At 44.8% G+C, this 14,129-nt stretch overlaps 1 protein-coding gene and 1 long non-coding RNA gene across 8 annotated transcripts in view; one reads left to right on the top strand and one right to left on the bottom strand.

Annotated features, from left to right (window-relative positions):
* Positions 1–3,493: 3,493 nt before the first annotated feature.
* NMRK2 (nicotinamide riboside kinase 2) lies at positions 3,494–10,090 on the bottom strand. Of its 2 annotated transcripts, none has more exons than XM_027801343.2 (8): positions 9,918–10,090; positions 8,532–8,622; positions 7,116–7,164; positions 6,747–6,918; positions 5,095–5,166; positions 4,491–4,597; positions 3,980–4,065; positions 3,494–3,908 (listed from the first exon to the last, which is right to left on the bottom strand). In XM_027801343.2, the coding sequence occupies exons 1-7, from the start codon at positions 9,941–9,943 to the stop codon at positions 3,980–3,982; spliced, it is 603 nt and encodes a 200-aa protein (XP_027657144.1). In that variant the 5' UTR covers positions 9,944–10,090; the 3' UTR covers positions 3,494–3,908. The 2 variants fall into 2 exon arrangements, with proteins under 2 accessions (XP_027657144.1, XP_005436504.1); XM_005436447.4 differs by having other exon boundaries at positions 3,494–3,882.
* The window catches only part of LOC114015169 (uncharacterized), a 16,418-nt gene continuing 10,940 nt past the window's right edge, over positions 8,652–14,129 (top strand). For 2 of the 6 annotated variants that reach the window (XR_008731716.1, XR_008731715.1), the window contains exons 1-3: positions 10,219–10,822; positions 11,219–11,318; positions 11,938–12,883. This is a non-coding gene — a long non-coding RNA (uncharacterized LOC114015169). Of the gene's footprint in view, positions 9,175–10,218; positions 10,823–11,218; positions 11,319–11,937; positions 12,884–14,129 lie in introns of those variants that run through there. The other 4 variants (XR_003558940.2, XR_008731713.1, XR_003558943.2 and 1 more) reach the window with 4 other exon arrangements.

Below are 14,129 nucleotides of genomic sequence, written 5' to 3'. Positions count from 1 at the left end.
GGGGGGCTGGGGGCTTTTGCCCTCTCCCTGGGCGCTGCATCTTGGGACCTGGTGTTCGGGGAGAGGCTTTGGGGTGTGGGTTCTGCCGTAGTCCTGGGCATTTGATACGCTCTTGCAGAGCTGATTCATCACCAGAGCCAGTGTGTGAAAGGATGTACAGAAATCCTATCGCAACAGTTGTTCCCAAGCTGTGCAAAGTTCACATAGTGCTAAGGCTTCCCAGATGCTCCTTGTGCTGCGGGTTTCTGTTTCATGCTTCTGCAAGGCTCTTGGAAGGTGCTGGCCATTCACCCTGGCTGGCACTGCCTTCTCCTCCTCCTCCTCCTTTTTAATAAGCAGAATTTGGGGTGGTTTTTGTTGACACTGCACTCAGGGTGACCTGCTCTAGAGGGTTTTAATTTGCAAAGTATTGGCTTGACTTCAGCAGGCTGCATCATGTACCATGTACAGCTGCAAAGAAGGGGGAAAATACCAGCCTCTCACCGCGGAGGAGGATTTACTGGGGAGAAAGTGTCTGGGAGGAAATACTGCAGGGACTCGGCTAATGCTGAACACTGTAGGAGCTACGGTGGTGCTCAGAAATGAGGGGGTGTGCTGGTCCTCAGGGGATTTTGGTGATTGGATGTACTGGGATGTTCTGCCTCGGTTCCCCTCTCTGCAATGGGAGCTAACGCCACCTAGGGTGTTTTATATTCTCTCTGGGCAGAGATTATCAAAGTGCCTTTTTTGGGCTTCAATTTTTGCTTCCTAGAGGCTGGCTTGAGGCGAGTGCAATGTCTTTTCCCTTATATGTTTTCAGAAAGTAAAATGGTTTTGCCCGGCTTATCAGGTGAGGGCTAAACCTATCTGTTAACACCGGGGAAGCCCTGATGGAAATTATATGCCAGATCCCGCTGGGGAGCCGGGGCTGCTTTCTTCCTGCCAGCGAGCAGAGCTGCGGCTAATCTGCGGGAAACACTCCACGTAACGATGTCAAATGGACTTACAAGGTATCGGTGACAAGTCACAGCACGCTGTCCCTGGCCCAGGCGTTCCTCAGCTTTGCCATTGATGAGTGCCCAGCCGTGTAACAGTGTAATTATAGTTTTGTGGGTCTCTCCAGGCACGCATGGTGCTGCACGCAAGGCAATATGCCTTTTTATAGCTTGTGGAAGTGTGGGTGATGCCATCAGTATTCATGTCTCGTTTCTGGCTGTGGTGTCCCTGTTCCGGCCAGACAATCGGAAAATATCCGTGTAACACTAGGACAAAGTGGTGGATCCGACTTCCTTCTGGCCGCTTCACCAGGCTGTTTAAAAAACCCCCTCGAAATAGGCTTTCTGGTGGGTTTTTCGGGTGACTTTTTGCTAATCTGTAGCAGCTGCTTTTCTGGAACAATGTTTCTAATTAAGGCATACCCAAAAATCTTCTGAAGTGAGCTGTGCTGACACCACAGCCAAGTTATTTTAGTGCCCAAAAGATCACCACACTCATCCCACGTGAGATGTTTTGTACTTTTAACATGGTGAACCTTTTCTGCGTGGTGCGCTGCACGTGCTTTAGTACATCAGTTTGCTGGCACTTCCTATCTTTAGCCAGTGTATTTTGATAGCGAGTTGACAGATCTCGGCGTGCTCACCTAGCTCACTACACTATTTAACCTCAATTAGTTACCAGGCACAGCGCGGTGGGGAGAGGTTATTATTAGCATGGAGCCAGGCACTAGCCAGGGGCAGCGTGGCAAGCAGGTTGTTGCTCTGGGTTGGTTTTGTTTTGAGAAAGGGAGGCCGAGGGCCAACCTTGTTGCTCTCTGCAGCTTCCCGAGGATGGGACGTGGAGAGGGAGGTGCTGAGCTTTTCTGCCTGGGAACCAGGGAGACACCAGGACACCTGGGAATGGCTCAGAGTTGCGCCAGGGAGGTTCAAACTGGACATGAGGAAGCATTTTACCGAGAAGGTGCTCAGACACTGAACGGGCTCCCTCGAGGCAGGCGATGCCCCGAGCCGCTCCGTGTTAAGAGTCAAGTTGGCCAATGCCCTTAGTAACGTGCTTAGCTTTTGGCCAGCCCTGAGGCGGTCGGGCGGTTGGCCAAGGTGATCGGGTCCCTTCCAGCTGACCTTGTCTAGTCTTGTCTCTTCTACAGCCGCAGCGAGCTGTTCTCCCCAGCACACAGCTGGGTGGCCTTTGCCTCAGGTGCCTGGTGGCAGCACAGACCCACCCAAGCACACAGGGCAGAGAGGAGATGATGTTTTTTGTAGCACTCACTTGTTGCGTTGCTCAGGCTTCCTGCGGGGCTGCCTGGGTGAAGGTCACCGCTCGGCTCAGGGCTGGAGGTTCTGCCAGAAAGCCTGGCAGAGAATAGTTGTGCTGTTCATAAATGAGGAAACTCAGGCAGAACGTTGTTCTCAAAGTACATGATAAGCAGGAAAATAAAGGTCTACCGCTCGGCTTTAGCTTCAGGAACAATATCCCCATTCCTTTCTCAAGCATGTTTTCCTCCATGTTATGAGTTATTTCAATATTCTGATTGTGTTTGCTGAATTACTTTTGTGCTGTCTGGCTTGAAGTGGGAGGCTGCCTTTATCTCACTGAAATACTGAGGAAAAGCTGATCAGCAGAAAAATCAGTAAAATTATTGCCACTGATATTTTACTTGTAGTTTTGCTAGAAGGGGAAGACATGGATGTATAAGAAATCTGTGGACTCCCTACAAACTTACTGGAAGGACTTTAAGAAGCAGAACCTCCTGTACCTGCCCTTTGGAGTTGCAGCATGCTGCCTGGCACATGAACGCAGGGTGTTGTCACAAGCACGTAACCTGCTTGGGTGCAGGCTCCTCTGCGGGAGGTTGTGAAGGCTGGTTACATGGAGTGCAAAGGACAGTTTTCTACAGCCCACAGTCCTCAGAGCACTTTCACAGTGAGTTAAGGAAAAGTCTTTTAGTAAACAGACTGCACATGTACTCCAGGGGTTTTTTTTTCCAGACAGACTAGGATGGAGTTCAGTACTAATACCTGAAGAGTTCCCCAAGCTAGCACAATTTTAATACGAGGCTGCTACTTTCATTCACACACATAGCCATTTCCACCTCTTGAGGCACAGCTACCTGGAGAATTTAGGACCAAATAGCATTCTTGTTTGGATCACAAAAGCAGGAGAGGCTTCTGTCCAGGCTTTGCACCTTGGACACTCATCTGCTATGTGAGGCAGACTGTGCTATCTTTGTGTGCTAATTTGTTTTGAGCACGAAGTGAGAAACACCACAAAGCTGAGACAGACATTAAACTGGTTTCATACCAGCACTTTAACAATATCTGAAGCACTGTTCACCTCCTATAACCACCCCTGAGAACCTCACTCTTGCTGGGATGTATGAACAAGGTGCCCAGGCCAGCGCTAGCACTAGGTTTGAAGCTGCACATGTGTGAAGGCTGTTGTGTTTTTGGAGGAGTTTTGTGCCTATTTCTACTACAGTAAATGCAGTTTATTTATTAAAACAGGACCTCAAAAGAAAAACAGGAAAAAAAAGACTTTGATTTTTACTGAATTTAAGAGATGACATTACAAACAAGCCATTACATAAAGACTTAATAACTGCAGAAGCACATAAGCAGAAGAGTCAGTTGTTTCTACAAGTTGCTCTACTTGTTCCATTATAAAAAACACATTTTCAACTTATGTTTCGTAAGCCAGTGGAATATAAAATAATAAAAAAACCAAAACACCAAAACAATCCTGTCCATCACAGAGTTATGAATAAGTTATCTTCATTTTTCAATTATATACAAAAGATACTTCCCAACGGACAGTATAAGAAGAGTTTACACAAATAAAATGCTCATTCTGACTTCTAAGTACTATTTACATCATCCTGTACACAGGTCTTTCAGGTCTTCTGAGACCCTGAAAAGCAAGAAAGGAAGGTATAACTACACAAGCATAAGAGCAGGTTGCTTCCAGCAGTCAAGTTTCACCCCCTCAGAAGCAGGGACATCCTTACCTATAAGCAATTTAAAAGCTTGTTGTGAATATCTTCAAAGACTTGGTTATAAAGTTCATCTCTAGACTTCAGTCCATCTAAATAAACTGAAAGAAAAGGTTGGAGTCAGGCTGTAGGCTTTTGATCAGAACAAAATTTCTGTGGATTAATTTTAAAATATTTCAGACTATCAACCCAAATGATAGATTGTTAACTTGTTTTCCAATTGGAAAAACAGAACCAGTCTGAAAAACCTGTGGCCCACAGAATCTCTTATCCTATTATAATATAATGTGTTGTTGTATGGTTGGTTTTTTTTCCTGCCCCTCCCAAAGTGCTCTAGTATGAAACAAAGGGAAAAAGTTCCTAGTTCTAAAACGGCACATATTTATCTGGACAAAGTAGGCCAGGATTACAGCTTAGTAAAAATAGTGCCTTGCATCATTACAGTTAAATTTTCATTGAATTAAATTACTGTCTTCCTTAAAATCCACAGTACAATGCCAAAAGATTTGTATTTGGTGAGGCTTACCAACATCAACACCGCAGTCCTCCATTTCTTTCCTGTGTTTTAAGTACATGGGCCAGACGTGTCCGTCAAAGAGACCCGGTGGATCAGGAACGGTGTAGTTCCGTGTACTGCAAACCAACACGGAAGAACATCAGGACTACTGGGATTGTGCTGCATCCTGCACTCTGCTAAAGCCTGAAGTTAAATACAACTGAGCAGCTGTCAGATTACATAAAAGCTCATTGTCATCATCCAGTCTCTCATTGATACTGGTCTGTGTTTTGCAACAAGTTTAAGCACCCAAAGCGAATGCAGAAGCTACAGGTAGCTGATGAAGGCAAAGCAAGCAGTCTGAGGGTTTACTGACATTTGCGGGGGACGCATGCAACAGCTCTGCTCCTTTTGCACCAACGTGCTGATCTTCATAAAACCTGAAGGGGACTGCCAGATCAAGTTTCAGAAAATACCATATGAAAGTTTCTTTCTCCAGTTATATTAACTTTTCAACTGTAATTCTGATGTGACACCAATATATCCCATTAAGAGCACCGTAAAGGTAGCCTGAAGGCTTGCCTCCAGTAGTCTTTATTGGAAGGATTAGACTTGCATCAGAGAATCTTCTTACCTTCTCCTCCTTTTGCATTCATCGTATGGCACCGCCAGGTAGTAGCGTATGTCAAATAGGTCTATCAGTGGTCTAGGGTAGGGTAGAGAGAAAGAACATGTCTGTTTTTTTTTCCTGACACAGGAAAGTGTTAAATCACCCCGAAAGCCATAAAAAAAATCTGCCTCTCATATTAGGGTCTATTGCAGACAAGTGCAACTGTTTTCATTGCGACAGAAGCTCATGTACAGTAGGTTTGTTAGTAGCTATAAAGCATGGAGAATGCTGTTTTCTGAAGATCTGAATGGTATGCCAGGTACTTTTCCCACCCGAGTGCCTGCTACTACTTACTGTGGAAGATCAGACACTAGGCTGGGAAGACCTGGGGTGGGAATCATGCCTCTTTCTAGATCATTTCTAATTCTGCTTGCAGTAGGCCAGTCTAAGTTGCAATTTATCAGTCTGATATGAGCTGACTTATCAAACCGTCTGGCCTGTTGTGCTGCAGCAAGCTGCCAAAACACACATGGACACACACATCTGGTACAAGGCAGCTCACCAACATGTTCTTTTCCAGAAACACAGGGAGTTTGCTCTATGCTATTAGGCTGAAGAAAATAAACCCAGAAAAATCCTTGAAGCAGATCTAGTTTGAACGTAGTGGGATTGCCAGTGCTTAATATAGTATGAACTGAGCAAGCCCCAGGTCTGTGGATGGAATACTCCCTCTGGACTATGGAGAGGCTCCTGTTAACGACATGGAGTGGTTCAGAAGGATCAGTAACCTTCAGGGAAGGTACCAAGGGTTACTTCCCTGGGGGCAGGCTAAGAACACCCGGCAGTTTGCCAGCACGATCTCCAGCTGGCCATTCTGGGTATGGCTAATCCGAGACTGCCATTTTACATTCAGTTTGGAAAGCCGGAATGGTGCTGGCTTGTCTTGTGGTACAGCTTATAAACAGCTCCATTTTTGCCAAGTGTCATGAACAGCTTGTTCTCTAGAGTTTTGTAAACAAAACTATAGTTTGGAGCCAAGAATCTTCTGCTCATTATGTTTATAACATAAACTTAAGAAAATTGCATGTATTTAGCCATTGGAAGTTTTCTCTCTTCACTGCTAGTCTGGTCTCCCCATCTTCCCGGCAAGCACTTTTCCCCCCCCATACAAAAAAAAAAAAGCTCAGTCTTTGCTCCAACATACAATTAATTACTAAGCTCAATTTAGTCAGTGTTAAACAAGTACATGTATCACATGAGAGATCTATTCCTGAATTCCAGGAGAGATTCCAAGCAGTGAATGCAGAATGGATTATCTCCTCGTTCTCATCAACAACCTTTGCAGGTCAAGGCTTAGGCAGCGTGGTGGGAGACCAGGAGGGAAGCCTGTGCCTTCACTACTGGCTCAGTGTTTCCAAGTTCTGGTCTAAAGTTTTCCATGCCCTAGAGTTCAAGGGTGCAGCCTAAATGAAAACTTCCTTGAGAAAGTCACCTTGTGCGCCCCACTTTTGCCAGTATTTCCTGGTAAAATTTACATTTCACATGAGAAAAATTCCTCCCTGTGATACCTCAGAACAAGACAGGAAGGGTATATTAGTAAAGAGGAGGTTTTAGCCCTGGCACTAGAGATCTAGTGTTCTTCCCTGGCAAACCATTAATAGTTCCCCAAACCTTACTTGTAATTATAAAGCAGGAAGCCTTCAATGACCAATATATGGATATCTTTGGAGGCTGGCTCTTTAGAGCCAGGCGTAACATTCACCCCGTGGGAACGGGCAAACTTCACTGGGTTCTCAATCCATGCACGCACAGTGCTCACCATTGCCTCCATATCCAAGGAGTCCAACACTAGTTAGGAGAAAGGGGGTGGGTGGGGAAAAGGTATACAATCAAATACCATCAACCATAGTGGCTTGAAAGTATAAAATAGAATAAACTTGTAAAATTGAAATTACATAAATTTACTGTTAAATCTTTAATAATTAAAAAGAAATACTTAGGAAAAAATATACATTACTGCATCCTATAGCGAACACTGCTCTTACCATCCCATTGTTTAAAGCCGTCTTCCCCGACTTCTATTTGATCTTGTGGCTGAAATATAGTGAGCAATAAAACATTGCTGCAAACTCAGCGTGATCAGTTACCTAAGATCCGATCACAACCTGGATGCTACTGCAATACACAACAAAGCAAGTGTTCACTTAACAAAACAATTACAGACCCTGTTTGGACTATATCAAAGTTCCCATCCTTCACCAACCCCAAGAACTTTGAAAAGTTTTTCTTGGCCCAGTCAAGCCACTTTGGACAAAGAGTTCTAGGTTAATCGTTTGATAGGGTGTTATTAGCCAAAATACTATACAGGCCCCTGTTTATAAGTCAATGTATAAGAACTTAAAATGCAAATACAGTGTTAAGTAACTGCTAAGATTTCACATTCAAGAATAGCTATTTTAACTCCTAGCAGCTGTAAAAAAAAAAAAAAGTAGGATAGCATAGCATGACTTCTGGTCACTCGGTCACTAGCTTTACTTGTGCTAGCATCTGCCAGCTAAACCCACCCGTGAGAAGTCACACAGAATTCCTCCTCTACTTCAAGAGCTCACACCTGCCCAAATTTGTGTGTGAAGTTTCTGGCAAAGAAGCCCTTCCAAATGGGCGCTCCATTCTGTTCCATATGGCTCGTGCTCCTGCACAGGCGGGACAGACCAAGCAGGCAGCTGCCAGTGCTGGAGCACTCTGCACATCAGGGGTCAACACACAGCCACCTGAAGTACCTCTTGGACTTCCACGTGCAGTGGGGTCCAGGTATGCTGTAATTGCTGTGAAGTGGCTGTAGCCTACAAGGTTTAGTAACGTGGTTGTGCAGCTGCTTCCCCTGCTGCTCTCCCAGATGGGTCTTCCACTTTCGTGATTAGTAATCTTTTAATTGGGTTTCTCATACGGAGCTATCAGAACTCCCCAGTACAGCTGTCTGTCTTTATTTAAAGCAGCACAGAGATTGCATAAATCCTGAAGTATCATTTAGAAGCAACATTTTTATTTAAATACAATAAGGGAAACCCAATTATGGAGAAAATTACTTGTGCAGATTACAATAAATAATTTCTAACTTAAATCAGTAGTTCGACCCAAATTTAGATCTGTTGTTAAAACTAAAGGGAACCTTTAGAGAACAACCGTTCTGTGCTTGGCTGTGCCAAGCTCCGCTTCTGCAAAAGCTGGCAGATCCCCACATTTGCAAAGATCAGTATCTCCTCGCCTGTCCAAAGCGGTTTAAAAAATTAAATATATATTTAAGAAAAAAAATTATTAGAAAGTCTGCTGCTCCTAAGCTGTCAAAATGTACTTGGAAAGCATGCATAAGTACATAAAACTTCCAGGGGGGGCCGGCACCGCTATCGCGACACGTACAAGCAGCGGTTAGTGTTTCGAGTAAGGGCAAGAGCTCCGCTTACCTTGAAGAAGTCATCTTGGTGGACCACGCAACAGTTGGGGAGCGCCTTGATGATCCTGTTGGTCAGGGTGGTTTTGCCACCGTTGGTGACACTGCACGGGGAAGGCGAGACAGCGGCGGGAGAACCGCGTTAGAGCCGCAGGGCCCCGCCGGGCCGCCCTGAAGAGACACGAACCGCCGCGGCACCCCGCGCCCAGCCCGTTTGAATTTCCCGCCTCACCGGCGCCGCGGCGCGCGCTGGCCGCCGATTGGTCGGCACCGCCCCTCGCCCCACCCCTTTCCCGCCACCGACTGGCTGGGCCCGGCGCGCGCGGGCGGGCAGGCGGGCTCGGCGGCGGCTTGCGCTGCTTCCCGCCCGCTCAACGGCTGCGCTGAGGGAGCGCGGGGCCGCGCCGCCATCTCCGCCCTCCTTAGAGCCGCTCCCCGGGCCGGGGAAGGTCAGAGGGGCTGCGCGTCTTTCGGCCGCCCGCCACGGCACCCCCGGAGCGGCCTGCGGTGCCCGGCCGGCGCGGGGAGGTCTGAGGCGAGCTCTTAACTCACCCGCTGCCCTAAGGTGCCCCGGCTGGCCTTAGAGGCACCGCCCAGCAGCGCGAACAGCCGCCCGGGGAAAGGCCGGCGGGTAAGACGCGGGTTTATAAAGTGAGGTAGGAACGCGAGCAGCTCGCTTTTTCCCTCAGGGCGTGACTCAGACCTCCCCACACCCGCAAAGCCTGTTTTAATATAAAAGGCTTGACTAATCTTCCTTTCCGAAAGACAAGAGCTGTCAAGACAGCGCTTACTCCTAATTTTTTATTCAAAGGCTGTAAAAAAAGTCTCACGCGGCCTTTAACCCACGTTATTAACTCTAGGCCCTGCCCGGTGCCAGCGCTGCGAACCACCAGCAGCCGGCAGGGGAGCGCCAGGCTCCGCCCGGCCCGGGCACACAGGCTGCCCTGCTCTGCCGGGGAAAGCGACCCTACGGTTCCAAATTAGTACATAAAAATGGTATCTTCAACATAGAAAAATTATATACCAGCATCCCCGTTTTATTTGAATCAGGATTTCTTTCCTCTCTGTCTTTCAGAGCTTTTAAAAGCCTAACTTCATGCTGAAAACGTTCTTTTTCATAGTTGCAGCACATAATTTCATCAGACCTATAAGCTTACTTGAAATGAGTTTTTTTTTCCTTTGTCAGTGTACCTCCTGATCATCTCAGTTTTGTGTATGCCCCCCTGCAGAGCTCTCTAAGTAGCACAAAGAGTCAGCAAGTTGCATCATTTCTAGAGCCTTGTAATATTATAATGGCAGATTTATAATCTTCAAGTCTTACATTATCTCACACACAACAATTAAGTGGGAAGAAAAAGCAGTACATATATATATATACACAATATGAACAGGAACTTACCCTCCAATGCCTATGATGTATTTCATCTTCGCAGAGTTGCCTTCTTAGCAGGGATGTGGTAAGAAAAAACACAGGCTTAGAAACGCTGAAATTGCTTTCAGCGAAACAAGCCTACACCTGACCCTGCTCCCTCTCTTCAGCTCTACCCTGCCTTACTCTTTCATTGAGGGAAAAGGCGCGTTTGGCTCTAATTTATAGGGCCCTGCTGCAGTGCCCTTCCCGCCCTCCCCGGTGGCTCCCCGCCCCGCTTGCTGATGGAAAAGCCCTGTGACTATCATAAGCCCAAGATGTCATATTTTTGAGCCGGGTTTAGCCAATCCTCACCCCGGCAGATGGGGTCATGCGCGTTGCCACCGCACCTGTTTCGGCACCCCTCACAGCCCCCCACTCCCCTGCCTTGCCTATAAATAGCTTTTTGGCAAGCTTTTCCTTTGCCTAAATTAGTAATAGGGTAGGTGGAAATGTCACCCCTTTCCACAATTCCTTTGGGAGTGCTGGGGAAGGTGCAGAGGTGTGTAAGGATATAATTAAGTGTTGGGTTTTTTTTTTTTTCTTGAAGTCAGACAAGCTATGTCTTTGCCTTCCTCTTCATTTTTCCCAATTCCTATTTGATTATTTGAAATGCATTTAGCTATGTCATAAGAAGGATTTTTTTTGTTTCCCTAAACCAATAGGGAAGGCAAGGGATTTTTTTTTTTTTTCTTACTCCTTTTAGTGAGGCTGTTCAGAGAAAGGAATATGCAGGGGGTGATAAGTGAATCCATCTGGACCATTATCTTTTGAACCTTTCGGAGGAATTTTTTGAACAGCTAATTCTTTATACATAGATACAAAGTCATAAAATATTAGCTATCCAGAGGGCCTCCTTCTCCACAGTTTACTCATGTAAGGTAACACTTTTTAAGGTAAGTTAACTCCAGCTGGACTGCTTCCTTGAATAAATACCTCTCACCAATGTGGAACCTGTGCTTTAATTTTAATTATTTCAGATGCTCCTAAAATCAGGGCTGTCTTGAGAGATGTTAGGTGAAGGTAGTTAGCAACAGTTCTGAATGGTTTTTTTCAGGTGAATGTGATGTGAGGTATATAGTACCTATTTTTAAATAGTATCTGGTCTAATAGGGCTTAAATCATCCAGACTATTGTATGCCTTTGTTCTTCCTTTTTATAAAATCAGTCTATGGAAGTATTTAAAGACATACTTAAAGTTTCTTTGTCATACAGTGGTTTGTAAAGTAATTGTAGAAAACTTAGTAGCACAATTATCTAGGTGTCTGGTGTCCTGTTCATTTTCTTTGCAGCTTTGGAGTCTGTAGAGCTGATCCTTGCATCATGATCTTGTACTGCTGGATATGTGTGTGGCATACGAGTGCTGGAGCAGGGCTTGCTCCCTGGCCGAAGGTGAAGGTGGAACTTGTTACAGTGGGATGATTTCAACTGTGTTCAAAGTAGTAGACAGCCATTATTTCTGTTCTAGTTTCTTTGTGGTGCCTCCATCATTTGGTTGCTGGCTACAAAGTATTATCCCTTGAGCTTTTCAGCTGTTAGAGCATAAAATCTGTATATCCAGAATTTAACCATCAAGAATGTGAGGACAGCGTTTTTGAAGGGAGTATTCCTAAAAATCCCTGCTGAGGGCAGGGTGGGGTGCAGCTCCAGCAGCACAGACCGTTGCTAATCCAGGCTACCGAGATGCACCTGGGAGCTTGCAGCTGCCTGGATGTGTGTGGGTACCTTTTGTGGAGCTTCCCCATATACAGCAGCTTTGGAGCTACTGAGGCAGGATGCTCCCTAGGGAGCATGATATCTACAGAAGCCTATAGAACATTCTGGCTGTTAACTGCATCTCTTTTGGCTCACATGGTATCCTATGGCTTAATCATCTCATAACTTATTAATATCCCAGTATTTTGTGTATACCTTTTCCTCAATTTGGGTAATTGTTTGGCATCATGAAATTTTACTCAGAACAACTTCTCCCAAGCTGTTTTTAACTTGAATTTTTCTGCTTCTATTTCAGGACTGAAGAAGGGTTTTGTGGCCTAAAATTTTGTGTTTTTCTTACCCCAGCTATGGCTGTTGATCTAACAAAAGATGTCACTTTCCCCTGCAAAGCTATTTTATGTTCACCAGCCACAAGATCGAGGTCCAGAGCTTTGATAAAATGAGCTGATCATGAATAAACACAGACTGCAAATTAGAAGGTTATTAACTGCCAGAGGTGTAAGATTCTGGAAATCTCACAGTGAAGATGTTGAAGGCAAGAAAATAAATTGGTTTTAAGGAAGAGCCTGGTAAATTTGTCAATGGGATTATAGCAAATGATCTTTTCCAGTTTATTATGCTGTCTTAATTCTGTGTGCTTAATGAATAGACCTCAGCCAGTGTTTCCACTATAGTTATTTATGGTCAACATTAGTACAAGATTTGACTGTTCCTGGAGACATCACTTGCAAATTATACTTTCATCATCATTTCCAAGGTAACTACGTAAAATAATCGCTCTAGAGAAATTCTGAGCTCGAATTCTTGAATATGAAGGAGACATGACTCTCGGGGAAGTTAATTTCCAGCAGCTGCCCATCACTTTAAGCACAGCATGGGGAGTCACCACATCAGCCTCTCAGCTGGTGCAAATTGTCATTCTGCACTGAAATGGAGCAGTGCTAATTTACATCAACTGAAAATTCAACCTAAGATTAGCCCTCTGCTCCAAGTTTTTATGCCATTTATTGTGTTTCTCTTCTGCCCATGAGCTGGGAAGGTGTCTTGGGTAAGAAAGCAAACAGTGGGTTACTTCAGTGTTTATTTTACTACATTGGACCTTATGTACTAGGCAAAAACTGGGAGACTTGGAAGTTGTATGCAAGTTAGGAGGGGACACTGGTCTCTGCTACCTCTGATCCACTCCTCTGTGCACTGGAGTCATGCTAATCCAAATATTTTGGGAACGTGCCATCCCTGAGGTGAGTAAAAATGGTATTCTGCCCTGTTGGATTTATGAATGTGCTTCAGAAATACAGGTTGGGTTTTTGCATGGGAAAAATGAGTATTTGGCCTAAGATGTATCAAAAGAAACAATACATTTCACGGGTAGATAGCAAACAAAAAATAATTATGGCAGTAGCAGCAGCAGTTCTTTCTATTTGGCTGAGTTGTCTGAGATCAGTGAATTCTGGAGCAGTGAAGTCCCATTGTCCCTGTAAAGAATGTTAAAGCTCTGTTTCTTCTGAAAACTGGAGGAATAAAGGACAGAAGGCACATTTTTTTGTTGTTGGTTTGGGGATTCCCCCCACCCCCCTTCCCCCAAGCTCACAGTTGCAAAACTCATTCATGCAGCCCTTGTGTAAAAGCTCATTTTTTAAAACCTTTTCTTCGTGGTCCCTCAGTGCTCCTGAGGATGTGTCTGGCTTTTCCTGAGTTTGTTTTTAAGCTACTTGACGTGGTTTTTCAATCACCCATATTCATACTCATGCACCAAACATCCAGCAAAATAGTATTCACCCACATAGCTCAAATTCTCAGATTCCTGAATGGCCTCAGACTTGCTGTTCCTTTAGGCAGTGGCATGTGTCTGCCTGTATTCGGAGATCTCTGGCATTTCAGCTGTCTGCTTCCCTAAGAACAAAAAAGACCTCGTGCAAAAAAACTGTCTGAAATGAATGTGACAGTTACACTGACCAGCTACAACAAACTTTACCCAACTTTTAAAAATATGTCTATGCAAATGCCAAGTGTTCATAAATGCTTTTTTTAGCAAGTTATGTTAGCCACATTTCTCGGCGAGTTATGTGTTGGTCATCTGAAACTTCCTTTTTTTGGGGCATGTTTATCCTGCAGATACGTTATCTACTTGACACTTTACTAATACAAATACCATTCATCAGTGTGCTTCAATCAAAGATAGAAAATGTTCCCTCCCTTCACATTATTTTTAGAATGTTTACTAAAAGTTTAATATTAATCTTTGTTAAAACTAAGATAAATTTGACAGAAGCCAGTTTGATATTCATGGAGCAGCCATGGTATCATTTCCCTGGGACATTTTAGTTTCTGTGTGCCCACTGTTGCAGAATATGACTCATTTATTCTAAAGCTTTAGTTCAGAATTTAAATCCTTCACTAATCATAAGACATTGTCTATGGTATGAGGAAGGTTATGCCAAGGTTCCTTTTGATAGAGCCCTGGGGGAGGGGGCTGGATGAGACAGC

The sequence above is a fragment of the Falco cherrug genome, chromosome 4 (assembly GCF_023634085.1).
Source record: "Falco cherrug isolate bFalChe1 chromosome 4, bFalChe1.pri, whole genome shotgun sequence".
Classification (NCBI taxonomy): domain Eukaryota; kingdom Metazoa; phylum Chordata; class Aves; order Falconiformes; family Falconidae; genus Falco; species Falco cherrug.
This window is presented reverse-complemented; position numbering and strand designations above follow the sequence as displayed.

Coding starts and splice junctions, on each gene's coding strand:
- NMRK2 (XM_027801343.2), bottom strand. CDS start 9,943: ATGAAATACATCATAGGCATTGGAGG. Junction 5,167..6,746: donor TTCCTGCTTTATAATTACAA/GTAAGGTTTGGG, acceptor ACCCTACCCTAG/ACCACTGATAGACCTATTTG. Junction 4,598..5,094: donor GAATGCAAAAGGAGGAGAAG/GTAAGAAGATTC, acceptor GTTGGTTTGCAG/TACACGGAACTACACCGTTC.